We start from the raw sequence: 23,084 nt of genomic DNA, 5'->3' as shown, positions 1-23,084 counted from the left end.
TCTCCCCATGACTGCCAAAGAGATGAAGATCCTCCATGTGGCAAAGTATGACAGACACTCTCTGGCTGTCCTTTGACTTCCAGGAGGACGTTTCCCTTGTGTCAAACAAAGACCTTCTTTCCCTCTTGGGGAAGCTCCTTATCTTTGCCCAACACCCCCCACAACCAATACTGTTCTCCTTCTCAAGACTCTGCTGTGTTCCTTTGGGGTGCTGCCTTGGAATCTCTAATGATGAGAAATTTACAAATGAAACAACAGCCCCATGAAGGAGAGTGAAAGGGTATTTGGGGATGAGGAGGAGGAAGAAAGGAAAGAAATCTTTGTGCAGCTAACATATGTCCAAGATGTGCCTGGCTGTTGGAAACGGGGCAAAGGAGGTTAAAATTCTAGAGCAGCATCTGCCTCAGGATCTTGAAACAAGGAAGACAGACTGTGCAGGCCAGCCAAAAAGTAATGTCTATGACAGAAGAGAAGAAAGACACTGCCACTAAACTGAATTCAGCATGATGTCATCTGAGGACCAAGGGTAAGTAAAAGTATGTCAGACTTCAGAGTAAGAAATAACAGAGGCTGCAAGCAAGAGAGTTACAGGGTAAGAAGGAGTAGGAACACATGAGATAAATTAAACCCTCCAGGCTGGGGGAAGGTGGTGTGAAGGACAAACATGTTGCTTATTGCTAAGTGAAAGCAGCCACTCCGAAAAGACCACATACTGCACGATTCCAACTATAGGACATTTTGGAAAAGGTAAAACTACAGAGACAGTAAAACAATCAGTGGTTTCCAGGAGTTAGGGTGGAGGCAGGGATGAATAGGTAGAGCACAGAGAATTTTTAGGGCAGTGGAATTACTCAGTATGATACTATAACTGTGGATATATAACATTATATATTTGTCCAAACACACAGAACATACAACACCAGAGTGAACCTAATGTAAACTACTGACCTCTGTTGATAATAATTTATCAATATAAGTGCATCAATTGTAAGAAATGTACCAAAGAATGCAAGATACTAATAATGCATGGGGAGGGGTGGCACACGGCAACTCTGTACTTTCTATAAACATGAAACTGCTCTAAAAAAGAAAGTCTATCAGTTAAAACAAAACAACGAAAGATCAGAAGCAGCCCAATTATTCAGCATGATGAACATGTTTTAAAATAGAGTGTGGTGACAGATACACATGCTGCCTTTACATATTTTAAACGAGTGAACTGTTTTGTATGTGAATTGTATTTCGATACAGCTCTAAAAGAAAAAAAGAAAAAGAAAAAATAATTCCAATTAGGCTGACAGACAGGGTAGCAGATAGGCCTATAGGATGAGGGAGGTGGAAAAGCAGGTCCAGGAATGGTGATTTAGTAGGAACCCTTCTGGAAGGCATGGATGCACAAGTTCTCACCACACCTCCTAGGAAGGTCCAACATGGAGGAGGGGTGGACAACCCGTGGCAGAGCAAAGTCGAGGCTGAAGGGGAGGCCCGAGGAGCTGCCATCCTGGATGGAAGTCAAGATGAGGGGTTGGAGGAAAAGAGGGGGCATGAGGACCTGGGAATAAGATGGGGCAGCTGAGGGGTGAAGACCAGAGGAAGACGGGGATGGAAGTGAACCCACGTGTGAGACACACCCTGACAGCATCAAGTGTTCTCCGTGGGTGGGCTAGGCATAGAGACAGGCTGATGTGGATGAGAACGCGGCTGCCTTGCTAGAGAGGAGGAGGCAGCAGAGAACACCTGAGCAAACTCCCTGAAACAGCCTCCCTGCTCCTTAGACCTTAACCGCCGCGCTGCTGGCCTGTTCTCACCTTGGGGAGGTCCCTGCTCCATCTTCCATGGGTCTTCCCCTTGCTCCAGTTGGACGATCACATCCGGTTTCGAGAGCAGAAGCCCTGGTCAATGGAAGAAAAACAGAGGGCTTGTTGGTCTTCTGCTTGGAGACAGGCCCAGCCCTCACCCCAGGGGTCAGATGGGGGTGGACTAGAAGGGCCCCGGCACCCTCCCGAGGAGGCTCCTTGCTCCCTGAACCAAAAGCCACAGCCCTGCCATGGAGGCAGAATCAGCTGCAATGCCCAGACCTGCATCTCAAGGGGACCCTCTTTCAACGCGTTCTGGCCCAGCCCGGGTACATCCTTGAGATGAGCTGCACTCTGGGTCCTGCGATGGGCAGTGCCCGCCTTACCCAGGGAGACCAGGTGACTGCAGGTCTCCAGAGTCACCTCACGGTACAGCATCCTCTGGGCCGGGTCCAGCTGTCCCCACTCCTCCCACGTGAAGGTCACAGCCACGTCCTTGAAGCTCACAGGTGGCTGAAACATCACTGGTGTTACCATGGGGCCCTGTTTTCTCAACAAGGAGGTTGGACGGACAGGACAGCACAGGGGAGGGAGAACCCCATGCTCAGATCAGATCCAGACCCCGGCCCATGGAGTTTTCATTTCTCTCTGGGTATCTCATCTACCGCTGGTCACACCAGTGATCTCGATTTTCTGTTTTGGGAAACAGGGACCCCTCTTGGAGATCCCTGCCCCCAGCTTCTGCACAAAATCACAGAATGGAAGCCAAAGGGATGGTCTAAATCAGGGGTCAGCACACCATGGCCCGTGGGACAAATCAGGGCTGTGGTGTGTTTTTAGAAGTCTAATGCCATGAGCTGAATCGCTTCCCCATGAATCCACATGTTGAAGTCCTACCCCACAATGTGACTTATTTGGAGACAGGGCCTTCACAGAATTAAGGTTAATGGAGGTCAGAGAGCAGGGCTCTCATGTGATGGGACTGGTGTCCTTAAGAGAGGAGGAGGAGACACCAGAAGCCTCTCTCTCTCTCTCCCCATCACGTGGAGACAGAGAGAAAGCACCATCTGAAAACCAGGAAGAGCCCTCACCACAAACCAACCCTGCTGGCACCCTGATCTTGGACTTCCTGCTTCCAGAACGGTGAGAAAACAAATGTCTGTGGTCCAAGCCACCCAGTGGGTGGCATTGTGTTACAGAAGCCAAAGTAGACTAATATAGCTGAGAATGGATTTTATGTTTTTAAAGGGCTGCATTAAAAAAAAAAAAAAAAAGAATATGAGGTAGAAGCTGTATGTGGCCTGAAAAGCCTAAAATAGTTGCCATATGACCCTTTACAGAAAACGCTGGTCAAGCCTGTGCTCAAGGGAGGCCAGCAGGCAAGGAGCCACGTGCTCTGGCCTTGGGGGCTAGGCCAAACTGGCATCTCAGCTTCACGACTTGCTAGCTGGACACCTGGACATGTCCTTGAACTTCTCGGCATGAGCTGCCCTGACATGACTATGAAGACAACCTCCTGCACCAGGGTGTCTCATAGGAAATGAGTGGATCTGACCCCTGGCACCCAGGAAGCATAGACAAGTGTATGGTGTTGGGACCCTGAAGGAGGTCAGGGACCCGCCCCTCACCCAACGTGTCTTGCACCGTGAGCCATCTAAGGGCGACTCTGGTGCTTGATGGGGACACTCTCAGCTGCCCTCCTGGGTGGTCCCATCGAGGGTCAATGGGCCCAGAGTGGCTGCCTGTTTATGGAGGCTCAGCTCTGCCTGCCCTCAAGAGACCACTGAGCAACCACCACAAAGAAAAAGTCTAAAGCAGAGACCTGGCCCAGGGAACCAGGTTTGGGGAGCTCCTAACTCGTCCACACAGGGAGCCCATAGGGCAGCATTACAGAACTTTAGTGTGTGCTGGCCTGAGGAGGTGGGTGTTATCCCTGGACCCATTTTATAGCCAAGGAGACTAAGGCAATGAGCAAAGGTCCCCAACTCACCTGGGACGGGATCTGCTGAGAATATGCCTCCATTTCCTCCTCACACCTGGAGAAGCTGTTGTTAAAATGGCAGAGGTCCTCAGAAGGCAGGGCTGGGGGTGAGGGGAACAATTAGGAACTCAGCCCCAGCTCAGTAGGTCCACGATTCCGAGTCCACCCCGATCCCCAAAGGAGAGGATGGCCAATTCCAGCAGAGGACCATCCCTTGGGGAGTAAGGGGCAGGGAGGCGGAGCTCTGACCACATGGTCCCTCTTCAAGGCTCTGAGGTCAGCTGAGGTGGCCAAGACAGCTTCCAGTTGTGGAGAGGGCCAGTCTGCCTGGGTCTGGGCCTGGGCTGCCCCAGGCTCAACATAAATGCCTTGAGGCATGTGCTGGGGTGTCTGACCCATGGCCCCAAAGATACACAGCAGTGCCTTGACACTCAAATAAAGGAGGGGCCAGTCTTTCCTCTTATCTCAAGACACTAAATAGGGAGCGGTGGAGGCAGTGTCAAATTAATTGTACCATTAAAAAATATCCCAATGAAACATCAGCTGGTTTCTAAAAATGGAGGTGGGGGATGGGGACAAGGAGGATATGGAAATCCCCAGGAGGACAGATAAGGGCACTCCGAGGTGGGTATCATCCTTCTGGAGCTGCTGGGATGCTGCCCCACTGCCTGGGGGCTACACCGATTATCCCGTTTTACTTAACGTTGTCATTGCTTCCCATACTCTACTCATGTAATAGCTTGGCTGTAGTCACGTGACAGTCCCACTAAGTGAGCCAGACAAAAATCCTCCCAAATCTTGCCCCAAACCATTCCCTATGTTTGACTCCCTCTCACCCTGCCTGTACCAAAACCACACCCACACCATGCACACATACAGATGTTCACCACACCTAAGAAAGGCCACTAAAGACTCTATATGATGCTTTTTCTGAGGTTCCTGAACAAGAAGTCAGAACAATCAATGGGCAGTCTCTTACTACCTAAGTCCATTTCCACCCTCTGCTCCTTTTCTTCCTGGTCTGGAGACACCCCAGGTGAGGGCTGGGAACACCTCCCCTTGGCAGCCAGACTGCCTGCTTTCAAAGTCCCAGCTCCACCACGTGCCTCTGCAGGACCCTGAATAGGCCTCCTTAACCTCTCTGGGCTTCATCTGTAGAAATCTGGCAGAAGAGCAGGCCCCGCCTTGTGGTGTTTCTCTGATTATTACGTGAGTTGCATTTACAACTGCTTAACACTTGTAGAGAACCACAGAAGACGCAGAGGACACTGACTTGGAGTAACAATCCTGAGAGTGCATGACCGGCTACCTGGCTGCAGGCAGTTCTGAAAGCAGAACTAGTCTCAAGGAAAACTGATTGAGCTAAAGCAGTCATATAGCCCGATGGCTCCAGGCTCCAGCTCTGAGTTAAAGATTAACTATCTCCCCTACTAGTCATAAAAAACAAGGTGTTCTGCTTTTTTCTCTATTTGAAGCATACACCTTGTGATGTCCATTATCGCGATTTATAATCCAGAATGCTTTTTCTCAATAAATACGCTATGGGAATCAGAGCTTGGGACTCTTGACTGGCTTGGTCTTGAGTCCCCTGACCCCATGCTTTCCTATACTCTTGTGTGAATTTTCTTAATTCCACCGTGCCACTCACATTCAGGTGCTTTCCTGTGGATGAGATCTCCACAAACACTGTGTTGACACAGAGTAGGGGCCCCACAGATTTAATCATATTGGTTATAGTTGGACGTAAAACTCCCCTTCTTTTCCTCTTGCTGGACTCAGGAGGGGGCTGGTCTGGCAGGGGTCCCTCTTTCTAGAGGCGTCTCTTTCTCCTTCCTTTTCTAGTTTTCTCTCTCCCTGCCTGTAAGAGGGTGGGGTTTTAAGTGCTTCCCCAGGCTTTATGTCCAGCCCAGACATCCCTCCCAGGCTCCCTGCCACTGCCATTCCCTCTTCCACATCCAGCCATGCCTCTAAAGACTTGATGAAATAAAATTCATCTTTTATGGCAAGACGAGAAAAATTTAAACATAAAGTTTTTGTCTGCTCGTTTGGGCCTCCTTCCTCCCATTTAGTGTGTATGGTACATCTGCATGAACCGTATCTCCTTAGGAGACAACCTTCCTTCTCTGTAAGGGGTCACAATGACCCACTACTGGCTTTGTACTGCAGCTCCGGATTATTTCAACTGTCAATTCATCATCTGATATATGGCCCTTTGTCTCAAAAATGTATATAACTGTGCTTTGACCTCTAGCGTGGAACAGTCCTCAGACCTTTCTGAAAGATTATTTCCTGTGTTACAATCCTCAGGTTGGTTCCAAAAAAATGTTCCATTTCTTTCTTAGATCAACTATTGATGAACTCTTTCACTGACAGACTCCTCGACTCAACACAGCTGCGAGTGACCACCGATGCCTCATCTCTTGCACTGTGGCCTCCATCCTGGCTCCTGACTAGGAACGGGAAATCAGTCTTCCTCACTCTTTCTACTCCCTTGGCACTGCCCCTTGCACTGCGTTATCCATCGCCTGATGCTTTTACTTAATGAGGCTCTGGAATCCAAACCCCAGCCCTCACGCGAAAGGGAACTTTGTGTCCCTCTCCGCACGCCTCCAGTCCTGCTAGCCAATAGAGCCCCTTCTCACACCGAGCCCTTAACTCGGGACATCATCAAATACAACCAACACATGCCCCCAACACCCCGGTCCCGAGTTTGCCGATGCCATTTGCTCTGCCAGGACTGTCCCTAATTCTCTGTTTATCTGAACAACATACACTTTCTTTTCAAGCTGAGTTCAAAGTCCACGTACCAGTGGAAGAAAACGTGTCCATGTTCTAGGGCTGGGGTGGCCTCTGGCATACAGCTGAGCCTCCGCTCGCGTTCCCCGGCCAGGCTTACCTGCGCGCGCGGGTTATGCCGGCACTTCCGGTGGGTGGCGGAAGTGCGCGCGCTCTGTGCGACGAACTACAAGCCCCAGAAGGCCGTGCGCCACCGGCGGTTTTTCTTGCTTCGGTGGCAGTTTCTCAAGTTGCAGTAGCTGCCGTTGCTCCCGGCGGCGGCGCTGGCGGCGAGGAGAGCCGAAGCCTTTGGCGTGTGGGCGTCGGCGACCCAGCTTTTTGTCTCTTACAACGGCTCGTGTTGTGGATGAGACCGTTGCTCCCCTCTAGCTCTGCCCCTCGGCCCCGAGTTAACGGACGACTCTGATTCTCCTCATGGGCGTTTGCTACGGAGGTCGAGGGCGCGACGTTCGTGTCAGAGCTGTGCACGGCTTCGTGCTTTCCTCGTGGGCCTTTGCAACGGCCAGACCTGCCGTGGAAGTAAAGGGAGACCCCCTGATGAGGACCACGGAAGATGTTTTTTCAGAGCCCGCTAGAGCAGGGGAGTCCACCACAGCCTGTGTGTTTGGCAGAGGCTCAAAGGCCGGCAGAAGAGAGGGAAAGCTTGACAGCGACAAACAGGAACGGCCTCAGGTGTGTCCTGAACGTGCAGTATGGAAGCTGGAGGCCGGCTGACTAGTAGTGGATCATCCTGTGTGATTGCTCAGGAGAGCTTATTTGTCTTTCTCCGGTTGGTCCTAAGTGGGACAAAGGCGAAAAGTAGGGAAGCTGTCAGTTAGTGACCAAGTCCTGACTGTTTTGGGCCTGTTGCTACAGAGATTGTGGGTCAGAGAGTTTTGTTAAATATGATCTGGCCGTTGTTTGTATATTTAGTCTCACTGCCTTGTGGGGCTGAGACCCACAGACCTGCTAACCTGCCCTGGCTCTTCACGGAAGGAGAGGCCACAGGAAACCTTCCCAGGCCGGCCTTCTGGCGGGAACCACTCTGGCTCTACTTGAACCTTAGGCATCGTTAAGCTTCTGCATTGTGCTCTTGTGTCTGGGTTGCTCCTGTGACCAGTCTTCCTTGCCTTGACTCTCCTGGAGTTGACCTTCTTGGTTGCTTTAGCCAACGGCCATCGCCTTCTTATTTGCATACTTCACACTTGCTCGGGTGACCCTGCAATTTGTATATTCTTCCAGAATAACTGGGACATAACTTCCAAAAGGAGAGTCTTGATAGAGTGCTCTCACACCTCTTGCCGTGCGATTGAATTAGGCAAGGGCATTCTGGCCAAGGAGAAATGACAAGTCTGCTAGGGGCTTCTGGGGAAGTTTCCCTCTCTCTTAAAAATGGACATAAGACACTAGTGTGTCCCCTTGTATTGCCTCTAGACAGTGTTGCCTGCATGTAATGTGTAGAACAGTACCGCCATGCCATCACCATGAGGAAACCAGCATAAGAGGCAAAGTCAACATGCTGAGAATGGCAGAGCAGAAAGATGGAAAGAACCAGAATTACTATGGAATCCTCCTTGAGTCAATGAATCAAGTAATATTGCCTGTGCCTACCTTGGGACTTTTCATTATGGTTAAATAGATGACCTTGTTTGTTTTCTTTGTAGAAATTACAAACATACAAGAGTAAAGAGAATAGTGTGATGAAACCCATGCTTCCTCTATACATTACTCTGCTGTATTTACTGTCAGCATTCTGCTTTTTAAATTTAATCTATCCCTACCTGCTCTCAGCCACCACTGGATTATTTTGAAGCAAATCCCTGATACATCATCTCATGCAGAAATGCCTAAGAACATACCTCTAAAAGATAATGATTTTTTCCATAATAGACAAATCCATAGAGAAAGTAAGTTAGTGGTTACTTAGAGCTGGAGTTTTAGAGGAAATGTGAGTGACTGCTAAATGGATATCTGTTTCTTTTGGAGGTGATGAAAATGTTCTAAAATTGATTGTAGAACTCTTGAGTATATTAAAAACCATTGAACTGTACAGTTTTTAAGTGGGTGAATGATGTCTCAATAAAGCTGTTAATCAATACAAAAGGTTACCAACACCTATTAGAAAAAAAAAAAAGATAGTACACCTGAAACTAATACAACATTGTAAATCAACTATACTCCAGGAAAATTTTTGAAAATAAATAAAAGTTTATAAAAAAGAAAAAAGATATCATGGGGAAAAATGAGTTTTGAATATATAACTACAAAATCATTAACACACCTAAAAATATTAGCAATAATTCCTTAATAGCAAATATCCAGTGTTTACCCCAAATTGCTTCTTTTTAAAAAAATTCTGTTAATTCATATTACATCTGAAAAAGATTCACACCTTGCATTTGGTTAATATGTGCTTAAGTCTTGTAGTTTATGGATTTCCTCCACAAATGCTTTTTCTTTTTCTTTCTATTTGTTGAAACCAGGTAAATTTTTCCTGTAAATTTTTGCTACATTTTGGATTTTGGTAGTGGTATCTTTATGGTGTCATTTTTCTTTCCCTTGTTTTTCCTGTAAACTAGTAGTTGGATCTAGAAGCTTAATTAGATTCAGATTTGTATGTATCTTTGACAGTCTTTCATAGGTGATGCATGTTTCCTTTTGCATCATATCAGAAGGTACATGATAGCTGGTGCAACTTCTTTGATGTTTATTTTGACCATTCAAGTGTTCACAGCCTGATCCATCTGTTACAAAGTTCTCCAATGTTTTTCACAGAAAAGATTATTATTTATTTTTGGCTGTGTTGGGTCTTCGTTGCTGCACATGGGCTTTCTGTAGTTGTGGCGAGCAGGGGCTACTCTTTGTTGTAGTGCGTGGGTTTCTAATTGCGGTGGCTTCTCTAGTGGAGCACAGGCTCTAGGCGCTCAGGCTTCAGGCTTCAGTAGTTGTGGCACACAGACTTTGTTGCTCCGTGGCATGTCAGATCTTCCGGGATCAGGGATCGAACCCATGTCCCCTGCATTGGTAGGCGGATTCTTAACCACTGTGCCATCAGGGAAGCCCCACAAGAATGGGTTTTAGCAGTCATTGATGATCATTGCCTTACACACAGTATTTCATTAGGAGTTACAAGATGGTGGTTTTCTAATTATATCATTCCTTCTGTGTCTATTTGCTGGATTTCTTCCATAAGGAAAAGTTTTCCCTTACCAACTTCTTTGGTTTCCCTAAGATGTTCAGGAGAGGGAGGATAAATGCTTTATTCTTCCCCTTTCCTTTCAAAAAACTAATGTGTTAGCATCCTTCAAAGGTGGCCAGTGACTGTGTTTTATATACATGGATTTTAAACATATTCTCTGTGTTTCTGTGTTTGTTAACCTATTGCAGTGAACAATCTGATGCTTCAACTGACCAAACTTTGGTCAAGATCAGCTCCTTCAGTGTCCTTTTGGTGACCTCAGGAACCTTTGATAGCTTATTTACTTTCCTGTCTGAGAAGATGTTACTCATTCTGTAAATTTCCAGCCCCAACCTTGGAATTGGCCATTTTGCTGAGGAACCCTAATTCTTTTTAATGGGAAAAGTGTTTTAGAGACCACAGTCTGGGTACTAGTAGTACTCACTGCTACTATGGTAGTTATTGTTAAAAACCTCTTCAGTAGACATTTAAAAAATTGGGATATATATAAGAAACGCATTTTGGATTTATCCTGATATTTCTAAATCAAATTTAGTGTGACAGGATTTTAATTTTTTATGCTTTGATCTTTCTTTTTTTTAAAGTTGAAAAACTTGGCTCCCAATTACGTCAGCAGAATTACTTAGTTGCTTTATGTTTCAAATTACCTCCAATCTTATTAACTGACTGTTCAAGATTTATTTGCAGCTCTTTTGACCTTAGGGTCTGTCTCCACAGTGAAATTGCTATGTTTTAAAGTTAATGGAAATAATTATCCATGTGATAAACTTTTCACTTAATACTTTCAATTTTTAGAGATCACTTAAAACTTACCTAATTTATAATTTTGCAAGGCACTCTTGTGGTTTCAAAGTGAAAACTCCAAAAACAAATTACACTCAGAGAAGCCAAGCCTCTTTGACTGCTCGCCCCTCTATCCCTGCCCTCTCCCACTGGTAATCACTTAGGTAAATTTTGGATTATCCTTCCATTTAAAAAAGTATATAAGCAAATACATTATGCATATGTATCCCACACTCTTCCTTGGGTAAAAGATTCCATACCACACATAGTGCTCTGATGTACTTCATTGTTTATGCCTAATGATTTGACGGGCGATCATTCTCTGGCAGCTGCCAGGGCACCATCGTGTGGCACGACAACAGTTCCTTCCACTAGCCCCCTATTGACGACGTGTAAGCTATATGAGCGCTTTACTATTACAGACAGAGCTGCAACGGACACTCCTGTACCTACGTCATTTTGCATTTTTGCCAGTGTATATTTGGAATAGATCTCTTAAAGTGGGATTACCAGATCAAAGGTAAATGTATTTTTAATTTTGCCCAATTCCTGTCCTTTGGGGTTATACCTTTTGCATCCCACTAACAATGTATGGGAGGACCTGTTCTCCAATAGTCTCATCAGCTGGGTGTGCCATCAAACTTTTGAGTCTTTGCCAATCTGATAGGTAAAAGATGGCATTTCAATATAGTTCTAATTTGCATTTCTCTAATGAGTGAGAATTTCATTATGAACATCTTTTAATATGTTTAAGAACAATTACATTTCTTGTTCTGTGAACTGTTAATATTTTAGCCATTTTTCAAGAGTTGTTGGTCTTTTTACTCTAGCTTTGGAAGTTCCTTATCAGCAAAAGTAACCTTGCAAATTGCAATTTTTCACAGTTCGTAATCTTCTTATGTTGCTAACAGTGTTGTTTTTTTTTTATGCAAATGTTTACTTTTACATCATCAAATTTATCAATATTTTCCTTTATTGCTTCTGGATTTTGATTCAGGAGTAGGAAATATTCTCAAGTTTTTTGGGGAAATTCACCCATGTTTCTGCTAGTACTTGTATAGCTTCATATTTTACATTTAAATCTTTGATCCACTTAGAATTTATCCTAGTGTAAGGTGTGAGGAATGAATTTCATTTTATCTTTTGCCACATGCTCTGCAGGTAGCCTAAATAGTTTAGCACAATAGTCTACTTTCTTCTCACTGTTTGAGGTGCCCCTTTTGTCATATACTAACTTTCCATACACAATTGAGTCTATTTCTGGATTTTCTTTTCTGTTGAACATGTCTATCTACTCAGGTGCCAACACTAAAACTTTAAAATTATAGATGCTTCATAATACGACTTACTGTCTAGTAGCGCTAGCCCTTCCTCATTGCCTTTCTTTTTCAGGGTGTTTCTGGTTTTTCTCCATTGTTTATTATTTGGCCCTAATAAACTGTCAAGTGTTGAAAGAGGAGCTAGTGATAATAGTAATAACAACAGTAATAGGTTAAGGGCTTACTGACTACCAGCCTGGTAAAGCACATGTATGTATTGACTCAGTACTCCTCTTAGTAACCCAATAAGATAGACACTATATGAATGTCCCACTTGAAACGGATAGGAAAACTGAGGCACAGAGAGGTTAAGCAACAAACTAGAGTGGCATAGCTGGTAAAATGCGAAGCCCAGATCTAAACTGAGTCCATCTTGCTGCAGAGCTTGTGGGGTTTTTTTTTTTTTTTTTTTTTGGTTGGTTTGGTTTGTTTTCAAATATCTGCCAGTTTTAGACAAGACTGACTTGGAAATCCCAGATTCCCCCAACTCCTGGTTAGGTCTTAGTCTTGTCTCCTCTTCTCTGGAAGATCAATTTCCTCATTGTTGCTGGGGGAGCCCTCAAAGTTGGGGTGTGAAAGCTGAGTGTTGGTGCCATTGGCAGGAACCACTCTGCCTCACATGAATGAGGGGAGATTGCAGGCAGAAGAAGTCCAGCACCCCACCCAAGACCAGATGGAACACTGCTGACCAGCTCTCCTTCAACCAACTGAGCCCCGCAGGCTTGAGTGTGCTCCTAGTTCCAGGAACAAAACATTGCCCCTCACACAACCCCAGGGGGTGCCACTCCCAGCAGAACACTGCTCACACATCCCTTTCCTCCCCATTTTGAGAGTTTTTAGCTTTTCAAAACAGCTTTACTTTCTCTGGTGTCATGAAAGGATTTCCTGTCTTTGGCTGTTCCCAATGAGAAGGCAGCAGGGAAATTCTCTGCCACTGGAGCTGCAGCAGATGACCTGGTGTATCAGTGATCACCTCGCCGAGGTAAGGAGACTTGTTAGACACCTGGACTTTAGAAGCCGTTGCTATACCCAGTGTTAGTAAACAGTAACCTCTAAGTACAGTCTCTAACTCTGATTGACTGTCTCATCACCAGTGTGGCCCTGATGATATACTTCTGTTAACATCTTTGCTTCCTCTGAGAATGTTCACCCTGCTACCCAGCCCTGCATTCCTGGGAAACAGCAGCAGCGGAAGAAGTCTCTCTACCCTTGTGCTCCTGGAAACTTACTGCAAAGAACCACCCTTCTGCACTTGACTTAGATAAGACCCCCTTGTTTATCTAGGATAAGACCAAACACTTTCCTATTCTTTGTCTCACACATCATTATCTAAACTGTTTGTCCCATTGGTCAGTTGGAACTTTTGTTGACCAAGTTTTAGTGAATCTTCTTTCCTTCCCACAGGACGCTGAACTTTGATGTACATCTGCCTGGGCCGGCATCAGAATGTAGATCAGCCCCTCCTTAACAACTCCTCTAGAAAATCAGCTGACAGAAAAAAAAAAAAAAGAAAAGAAGGCATTCCTTGATCAACTGCCCACTGCCCAATGCGTGTTCTTTCTAGCATCCTTGTAAAAGCAAAGCCTTTTTATGCCTGACCTTTGAGATGCAGATCTTGTGGTCAGAGCTATTTTCATCTGAAACCTTCAAGGTCCTTGGAGTTCCTTTGTTAAAGCCCCAGAAGAGGGTGGTTGCCACAAGCCCTATGCCTGGGGTGGAATTACAAGCTTCTGCTAGATGTTCTATTTAAACAGAGTTTGAAAGTCGGAGCCTCACACCAACTTAATATCTAAGATACACCTCTGGGTGGTTCAGAGTGAACCTGGCAGAGGTCTTCTAGTTGCAGAGGGCTTGATTTCAGCGAACAACAAGATCCTATGGGCTCAGTGTGTGGAAGGATCTTTTGGACCTCCTACAGAGCTGGGAATGAACGCCATTCTCTTAAGAAGTTACAGTGCCAGTGTCAGAAGAATGGTTGAGCAGGCACTCCCATCTCTGAGGAGCTGTGGTTAATGTGTAATGCAGATGCACACTGCACATTAGGGAGGGAGGGAAAGAGGAGGTGCAAACACAGAATTTTATGTTTAATTTTTTTTCTTGTCCTGCCTTAAAATATAAAATTTCTTTCATTAAGAAAAAGTAGCAAACACTGACCACCAGGAAAACTACAGCCAGCTCATGGAATTAATCTTACTCTGGTTTCATGTCAGACATTCTAGTGAGACAGACTCAGGAGATGGGGAATGGGTTGAAGATCTTCCCTGCTGAGACAGGCTGTGATCTGAAACCTGGGACCCCTTGCTGCAGTACTTGCACTGGGATAAACGTCTCCTCAAGCAACAAAATACAAAGAAACTATAAGGGATTGAAAATAACTGTGTGCATGTGCAGTTGGGGCAAATTACAAACAACAAGACACAAAAAGACCAAAACCCCAGCAAAAGCAGGGTGCTGCACATGCACCCTGCTCAGAACACCATCGAGCAGGTGGGCCAACCACCTAAACCACCCCTCTGGGACAACCCCTGGACCCACCCCTACCCTCACCCCATATAAGGAACCAGCTGGCTCCCCCTCAGGGAGCGAGAGGGGGAACCTGCTACTTGTTTTCACTCCCCTGTGCTGCAGCATGAGTCCTAATAAAGACTTGCCTGAATTTCTTATCTGGCCTCTTACCAATTTCTGTTGATTAAGGAGGCCAAGAACTCTGGTTAGTAACACTCCCATTTCTAGTTTCCCTGCATCACTGGTCACTCTCCCAAGGCAGAACACAGAAGAATGTAAGGACGTTCTGGGTAAATTGCACTAGTGCATACAATGATTTGAGGACACATACCTTCTGTGCTGCCCAGGCACTTTCACTTCTGTGATGAGATTCTCCAATGGAGTTCAAGTCCCCTCCTGAGAAACTACTGGGTCCTCAATGGTGAATCTCTGGGGAACCCAAGAATGATAGGAGGTGTGACTGTCATACATTTTTCTAGAAATACTTCACAGAAGCCAGGTAGCATTTAAATTCTTAGTTCCTTGTCCTCCTTCTTCCTAATATCCTCAGACAAAGAAGGTAAATAGTCCACAGGATTCTACTTTTGTCCTGGATTTTTAAAATTTGTCATTAAGTAATTATCACAGGAACATTTAAATATTTTTAAATGGGACAAATCAACTATTTATCCATTTCGCTTTTATTCTCGTCCATGTGCAAACATATTTTAATATGACAGCACAATCTTTCACATCATGCATTTTTCACTTCACATCATGTCTTACAGAATCTGCATAAAACAGATTAGAAACTAACAAATGTCCCCAAATGGTAAAATATCTAAATAAAAAGGAACATTTATATTATATTTCCATCAACTGTTTCAATCTCTGTACAAATAATGTAATCAACTGAGGAAATAATTTCCCCACATCAGTGCTTATATTATTCATTTTCGTGTCCTTGTGCTTTCTCAGATTTAGGCCTCTGTGCTATTAAGAACACTGCCTAGTTGATCAGCTTTCATAGGACTGTGGCATAAGAGCAGAGATTGACCGTATGTCATTACACTAAAAACTGTTACTTAACAGTTTTCTTCAAGAATGAGTTCTCTGATGTCTAACAAGGGAGAGCACCACCTGAAAGCCTTTCTGCACTGATTGTATGTGTAAGGTTTCCTTCACTATGAATTCTGCAGATGACTTTTTCATATTACCTTCCTGTGGTTTTTTCACCCTTATGATTCACAATAAGATAACATCTCCATCTAAAGATTTCCCACATTGATCACATTTATAGGTATTCTCTCCAATATGGATTCTTTGATGTCGAATAAGGTGACAATTCCGGTTGAAAGACTTTTCACACTTATGACATTCATGAGGTTTCTCTCCAGTGTGAGTTCTTCGAAAAGTAACAAAGTGAGAACTCCAGGTGAAGCATTTCCCACACTGATTACATTCATAAGGCTTCTTTCACTTCAATGGGAGTTCTTTCATGTGAAATAAAGCCAGAGCCCTGAAGAAAAGATTTCCTATACTAACTTCATTCATAAGGCTTTTCTCCATTATTCTTTCTTTGATGCACATTAAAATCAAGGATGCAGCTGAAAGACTTCCCACATGGACTACAACAGAACAGTTTTTCTAAAGTGTGAGTTTCTGATGCCTAATTAGTTGAGACCTCCTGCCGACAGCTCTCCCACATTCATAACATTCATGGGGTCTCTCTCTCTAGTGCAAGTTATTTAATGTCAACAAGTTGGGAGCACCAGGTAAAAGACTTCCCATGTTGATTACATTATACGGTTTTTCTTAGGTATGAGTTCTTTAATATGCAACCAGGTGAGAACTTCACTTAATAGACTTACTACACTAATTATGTCATACTCTCCAGTTTGAGTTAGGTCCTGTAATTCTAATTCTAGACATAAACAGCCCCCCCCCCCCCCCATTTTAAAAATGTCTCTTGAGGGATTGTCTCAAACTTGACACTAACCTCCAGTAGGTCTTGACATAACCAAATATCATGAACGATGTTGGAATTGGTGGCACTTGTGAATGATGCAAAGCTAGGAAAAGCAGAAAGACCATATAATTTGGTGGATGAAGATCCCAAGGAATTGGTCATCCACTAGGTCATTCCCTGCTCTGAAAAACTCCACTCTCATACACCAAAGTCCTTATTTGACCCTTATTAGAGCCCTGAAGAATTGCTTTAATCCTTTACACTTCAGCTTTACATTTTACGATCTTCCATTGGCAATATTTTTCCAACGACAATCTAAGCCCCTAGGGGCTGGTGGATGATTCTCATGTGGCCTTTGAATTCTTTTCTGCAGGCATTCAAGGACTGCTTGTTGAGCAAATGACTAAATACATGTAGATCTCCTGGCTCTGCTGCTCACCCATTCTGTTCCTTTGGACAAGTTACTCAGAGTTTCCTCCTGCTTGCCCGGAAATCAGGAAGAAGACTGACAACCTGGGAAGGTTATTGTGAGCACTAAGAAGATACTGAAACCACATGGGGGCTCTCATGGTTGTCCATCTTGTTGACTTTCATTAAATTCCAGCTCCAAAAGAACAACTGTAATGGTGGTTGTTTCTACATTCTCTGATCTAGGAATCTGAGGCAGCAGAAAGCCAGATCTTAGCTTGTGAATGGGACCCTTCTCCATTTTCTCCAGCCTTTAGCGAACTCAGTGTAATTTTCCCAGTTACTACCCTCATCCATTTCTACAAGTGCAGCTGCCTTTGCCCCAGAGGATACACGTGCACCCTCTTCCACCAGACAAAAGTCTAAGCACCAGACTCACCAAAAACTCTGAGCAGCCTACTCATCCAGACTGTTGGAATTTTCCTACCCAAACAATCTCCATGCTTCTGTGAGAACAGAGAACCATTCTACACAATCCCAAGCCCCTAGTTCCCTTTGGTTTGTCAACCTTAGGCAGAGTGCCTGCCCCCATCCCTTCCCCAGATCCAGTGCTTCCCTGCTGAGACCAGCTCAGCAACTCAGGGCGAATGATGGGTGCTGCAAAGCATAAAGAAACACAAAGACAGACTCAAGAGAAACATGGGACCGGGGCACTCAAGACCTCTAGAATTGAGAGCCCCGCTGGTTCACCTCACATAGTTTTTATTGAGCTCTCGACATCCAGGAAGTAAGATAGCATAAGGTTCCCATGCTCCCAGTCACGTCCCACAGTTAATGTTTTCTTTGAAGTAACCAATTTTCTCCTTGTACAAAGGGCATCACATGACCGGGGGTAGTAGTCCTTGCAAGAACAGCAGAAGAACAATCAGTGTGTGTGCAAGCAGCATTCTAACTTGCGCTGACCCAGCATTCCTAAGTCCTCACCCCTCGCTGCTCTGGCGCACAAGCAGGACGTCCTCACCCCAGTTAATCAGCCCAAGTACATTAACTATTTTTATTTTTTTTTATTTTTTTATTTTGTTATTTTTTTGGGGGTACACCAGGTTCAATCATCTGTTTCTACACACATATCCCCGACATTAACTACTTTTAGCCATATTTCCTGTTAGATTCTCAAGGCTTCAGAAAGACATCTGGATGTTTTCTCACACTTCCCACAGGCATACACCATCCCTTTGGGTACAGTATCCATTGGGGGACACTTTCAAATCACATATACTGCCTGCTATTACGGCCAAAGCAAATTACCACAAACTCAGTGGCTTGAACAATACTTATAATTTTAACCTTCTGGAGGTCAGAAGTCTATCACTGGGCTAAAATCAAGGTGTTGCCATTACTGCATTTCCTAAGGAATGAATCCATTTCCTTGCCTTTTCCAGCTTCTAGAGGCCACTCACACTCCTTGGTTGATGGTCCTGCATCACTCAAATCTCTGCTTCTGTCACCATATCCCCTTCTCTTACTCAGACCCTCCTGTCTCCCTCCTATAAGAACCCTTGTGATGATATTGGATCCACTGGGATAATCCTGGACAATCTCCCTGTTTTAAAATCCTAATGTAATCACATCTGCAAAGTCCCTTTGGCCATGTGAGGTACCACATTCACAGGTTCCAGGGATTAGCAATGAATGTCTTTGGGAGCCATTATTCTGCCTCTCCCCACCCAGGGTATTCAGATACAGCCTGAGCCCTGATGGCAAATTCATGACTGAAACGCTGGGTGGTACTGGTGTGAATTTATGTGGGGGTGGGGAAAGATTAGGATCCACCACGTTTATTTATTTATTTGGCCGCACAGGGTCTTAGTTGCAGCACACGGGAGCTTTAATTGCAGCATGTGGGATTTCGTTCCCTGACCAGGGATCAAACTTGGGACCCTGGAATTGGGAGTGCAGTCTTAAACTGAACCACTAGGGAAGTCCCTCGTATATTCAAATCCTATGTTAAGGAAAGTGGGAACTCTTCCATTCACCTCAAAGATGAGTTTCTCTGGTCCTCCAAAGCAGTCAACTTATGATATTAAGTTATTCACAGGCTTAAATCTTTCCTAACTCAGCATTTGTCATCTTCAGGTTTCCTTTAGCGAGAGTGGCAAGCAGAGGCTCCTGCCATGAGACTAGGGCACTGCTGGCCCTCTGGGTGGCATCGTCCACCACTCCCATGGTTGGCCATCCTGCAGCTCATCCTCCACGCTCCTCATACAACCCGGACAGATGTCCATCCATCTGAATGGGGTTCGTGCAGCCACTGCCCTCCCACATGGAGATCACACGTCTCCTTCACCTGCCTCAGCACCCGCTCCCCTATCCACCCCAGCACAGCTTCCCAGCTCTACCCAGGGTCCATTCTTTTTCTTTTAACACTGTTTCTTTTAATCAACTAAATAGGTGGGAAAAAAACAAAGATCCTACCACAGAAATATATAGTTTATTTATCCATTATCTCTTTCAATCCTTGTCCACATGCATAAATACTTTACCACAAATATCAGTGCACAGACTTTTTTTTTTTTGGTACCTGGCTTTTTAAACTTACATAATAAGCATTTTCAGGTTTCACTAATGTCACTTTTAACAACCAATGAACAAATTAGAACAGCAAATCAACTGAGCAAAATATTAATTGTTTTTCCAACTGATGTATTCATTAGCAATACTCCCCACTGGCTTTCTTATTGACTGATGTGCAGGGCGGTCTCCCTGGTCGTTCTTTGGTCTTGAGAACTTCATCACTCAGGGTTTTCACATTCAGTTCTGAGTCCCAACCAGGCTCGCTCATGTGACATTGCAGGATCACACTACAAAGGCCATGTCTCTTCAACAGGCTTGAGGGCTAGGAGGTAGGCAATTTCTTCTTGCATTTCACCCCGCTGTGCGTTTTCTGATGCCCTATCAGGTGGGAGCTCTGGGTGAAGGCCTTTCCGCACTTGTCACAGGTGTAGGGGCGCTCGCCAGTGTGAGTCCTCTGATGCCTGATGAGATGGGAGCTCTGGCGGAAGGCTTTTCCGCAGTCCTGACACGGGTAGGGCTTGGCCCCAGTGTGAGTTCGCAGGTGCTGGGAGATGGCCGAGCGGTCGTTGAAAGTCCTCCCACACTCGTGACACTCAAAGGGTCTCTCTCCAGTGTGAACCCTCTGATGCTGCGTGAGGGAGGAGCTCTGAACGAATGCTTTCCCGCAGTCCCGACACACGTAGGGCTTCTCTCCCGTGTGGATCTTTTTATGCACGGAGAAGTACCTGGGGTTCCGGAACGTTTTCCCGCATTCGCTGCAGCGGCACACCTGACTCCCTTTGTGAATTCGCGTGAATGTGATCTGCTGAGCGCTCCAGGGGGCAGTCCTTCCACAGCCACCATTCTCCTGGGCCTTTCCCCCGCTGCAGCTCTTCTGATGAGGTTTTGCACAGGGGTTGTGTGTCACCTTTTTGACCCTGAGGTCACGCTTGCGCAAGCGTCTTCTAGGAATACTCTTCTGAAGGGAGATGTGGCTTGTGCTGGAACCTGTGCTTGCCTGGGGTTTGGAGCTTTCACCGGGCAGCTTCTGAGGGAGGGTATTTTCCTGAGTGAGTGGCACTGGTTTCAATGCTGTGTCCATGACTTCCAGAGCCCCAGCCTGCAAGGTGTCACCTGAGGTAGAGGGCTGGGCGTCATCCCTTGAGAATTCCTCCACTTTCAGGTGGCAGGCTGCTTCTTCCTCGGGAACACTGGGCTTTGGAGTTAACTGTTTACTTTCCAGGGTAGTCTCCCACCCTGAAAGAAACCCAAAGGTGTGAATACCGTAGAGAGAAAGTGCTAAAACGGGTTGATAGTATGATGTAATTAAATATCCAGAAGCTGATTCCCCCCGCCAAGTACAGTCATGCAACATGGGGAAGGAGACTGAAAGCAGTGAAGCAGTCAAGAGCGGCACACTGAGCTCTGAGTCCCTGTTCTCATACACCCTCAGAGTGGACAGGAAATCAGTCCTTCACTGGACCTGAGGCTGCCTCTGTCCATACGAGGCCCGCCCCTCCAGGTCTACAGCATTAGCTAAAGGCCCTGAATGGTGCAGGGGACTCGGGGGCACGTCCAGGGCCCAGAGAAGGCATAAGCCCCCATGGCATCCCAGTCCTGGAAGGGTGGAGGGGACTTACCCACAGAGACCAGGTGTCCAAAGGTCTCCAGCATCACATCGTGGTACTCAGTCCTCTGTGTTGGGTCCAGCAGCCCCCACTCCTCCCTGCTGAAGTCCACAGCCACATCCAGGAAGGTCACCGGTTCCTGCAACGTCACACACCTTGTGTCTCAGCAGAAGGGTCAGGGAGTTCTTGGTGGGGACAGAAGAGAGTCCGGCAGGGACATTCCAACAGAGCTCACTGTGCTGGAGATGCCCCAAATTTGGGGGTTTGCTTGGAAACCATGACTAGGGCCCATAAGAAGTCCAATGGGTTTGTTGTCATGAAACCAGAGTCTGGGGCCCAGGCTGGAGGCAGACCCCTACTTCACAAGGAACTACAAGTGCCACAAAAAAACTGCCTCCACCCTTTCCCCATGATTTCCCACAGGAGACCACCCCTTGGGCCAGGCTTGCCCCTCCCTAGGCATACCCCATTCTGGGAACAATCTCTCCCCATGGGGACAGGGGTTGCCTGGTGGTGGGGCGGCTGCCTGGGCTGCACTGTGATCAGTCCTTTCTGAGGAGCTGACCAGGACTCTGGGAGGAAGAGGCTTCCCACTGCCCTTTGCCTGGATCTGGGAGGCATTTTGCCCAAAAGGGGCAGAGCCTGCTTGAGAAGGAAGAGGCCGGAGCCCCTGAATACAGCTGTGCCTGAAGCCCACTCCAGACCACTCATTACATGAAAGCTGATAAATTCATTCCTATGCTCAAGTCAGATGTAAGCCCCGACCAAGGCCACACACACACTATCACTGGCCGTTCTCTAAGCCTCAAAAGTTAGCAAGACAGGGCCAGTCCTATTTTGTCTACACCCCAGCTCTGATTATTTTGAAGCAAATCCCAGGCTTTGTTTCAGTTATAAACACCCAAGTCTGCGTTTCTGAAGGATGAAGGCTCTCTTGTTCTAACTGGGATCCAGCCATGGTTTGCACGCCCCAGCCAAAGGCTGCCCTGCCTCTCACGTGGCTGAGAACAGTTGGCCCCTCCACCTCTTCCCTCCAGACTTCCTGACTCCTGGTCACTGTGCCCTGTCGTGGTCTCCAATGACACCACGGTCGCTGGAGGGCAGGCCTGCCCTTCACGCTCAGCAACTCTGAAAGGCCTGGCCCTGGGATGCTTGCAGGGGTGCTGGGACCAGAGAAGGAAAGGCTGACACTCCTCACTCACCTCAGGCAGTGCCTTGGCCGGCCTGGTGGCCATGTCCTCCTGCTGCTGAGCTGCGGTCTGGAGAGAGCTGGTGGGGCCCTGGGTGGGCAGTGCTGGGAAGAGACGCCAGTGCAGGGTTAACAGGGCAAGGACCACCCATGTCTGTCTCCAGGACCCCTGGGGCGAGCGCACACCCACAGCTTATCCTGTCTGTGCCCTCCTTTCTTCTCTCACAGCCCGTGGCCAAATCTCCATGTACGTGACCACAGGGCACCAGTGTCCCCACTGCTAGTCCCACTCCAAGGACTGTTCCGGACCCAATCCCTCCACTGAGATAGCTGCCTCACCTCTGCACTCCCCTCAGCATCTGGCCTCACACCTTCCCCTCAGAGACAAAGACGCCATTTCTGGCCTCCATGTCCTCTACCCCTTCCTCCCTCCCTTCTGCTACCCCACGGAGGGTGGGACTTCCCCTGGCTCTCAGGACCAGGCCATTCCCCCAAACCTATCTTGATGCAAATTTCACCAAGTTTCGGGGAGGGTGGGGGGGACTCGAGGGTGGGGGGAGTCAAGGAAGGGAGGGAATACGGGGATATGTGTATAAAAACAGTTGATTGAACTTGGTGTACCCCCCCCCAAAAAAAAAATTTCACCAAGTTTCTTCTATCTTAGGAAACAGCTCTGCCTGGCTTCATGGGCCCTCTTGACCATGGGTCTTTGATATCTCACTTTCCTTATGTGTCCCCACAGGGTCCTCGGGCTTCTATAATGATGATGCCACCCCACTATCTAGGAGGACACATGATGTGACCCAGGCTGCCCACCAGGCCGCTGCTTCCTCCTGGCCACGAGTGGATCAGGGATGAACACGGGCCCCCCAGCCAGCCAATCAGAACCAAAGAAGCATCTGCTGGAACACTTAGGGAAGAGAAATTCCAGGCTGGGAGCTCCCACACGCAAACAGTGCCTTTGAGTGAAGCCATCAGAGGCCAGCAGAAGTACGATATA

The 23,084-nt window shown here is 46.5% G+C and overlaps 1 protein-coding gene across 15 annotated transcripts in view; it reads right to left on the bottom strand.

The window, feature by feature from the left end:
• LOC130842893 (neurotrophin receptor-interacting factor homolog) overlaps window positions 1-23,084 on the bottom strand; it is a 50,051-nt gene that overhangs the window by 7,879 nt on the left and 19,088 nt on the right. For 12 of the 15 annotated variants that reach the window (XM_057719445.1, XM_057719446.1, XM_057719440.1 and 9 more), the window contains 3 exons: window positions 22,098-22,189; window positions 20,908-21,034; window positions 17,853-20,524 (listed from right to left, as the gene is read on the bottom strand). In XM_057719445.1, the coding sequence (XP_057575428.1) occupies window positions 19,611-20,524; window positions 20,908-21,034; window positions 22,098-22,189 (1,133 nt within the window). In that variant the 3' untranslated portion in view covers window positions 17,853-19,610. Of the gene's footprint in view, window positions 1-1,808; window positions 1,893-2,182; window positions 2,310-3,786; window positions 3,879-6,584; window positions 6,693-17,852; window positions 20,525-20,907; window positions 21,035-22,097; window positions 22,190-23,084 lie in introns of those variants that run through there. The other 3 variants (XM_057719434.1, XM_057719435.1, XM_057719448.1) reach the window with 3 other exon arrangements.

The sequence above is a fragment of the Hippopotamus amphibius genome, unplaced genomic scaffold, assembly GCF_030028045.1.
Source record: "Hippopotamus amphibius kiboko isolate mHipAmp2 unplaced genomic scaffold, mHipAmp2.hap2 H_1, whole genome shotgun sequence".
Lineage (NCBI taxonomy): Eukaryota > Metazoa > Chordata > Mammalia > Artiodactyla > Hippopotamidae > Hippopotamus > Hippopotamus amphibius.
Note: the sequence above shows the minus strand (reverse complement) of the source record. Positions and strands in the feature narration are given on the sequence as shown.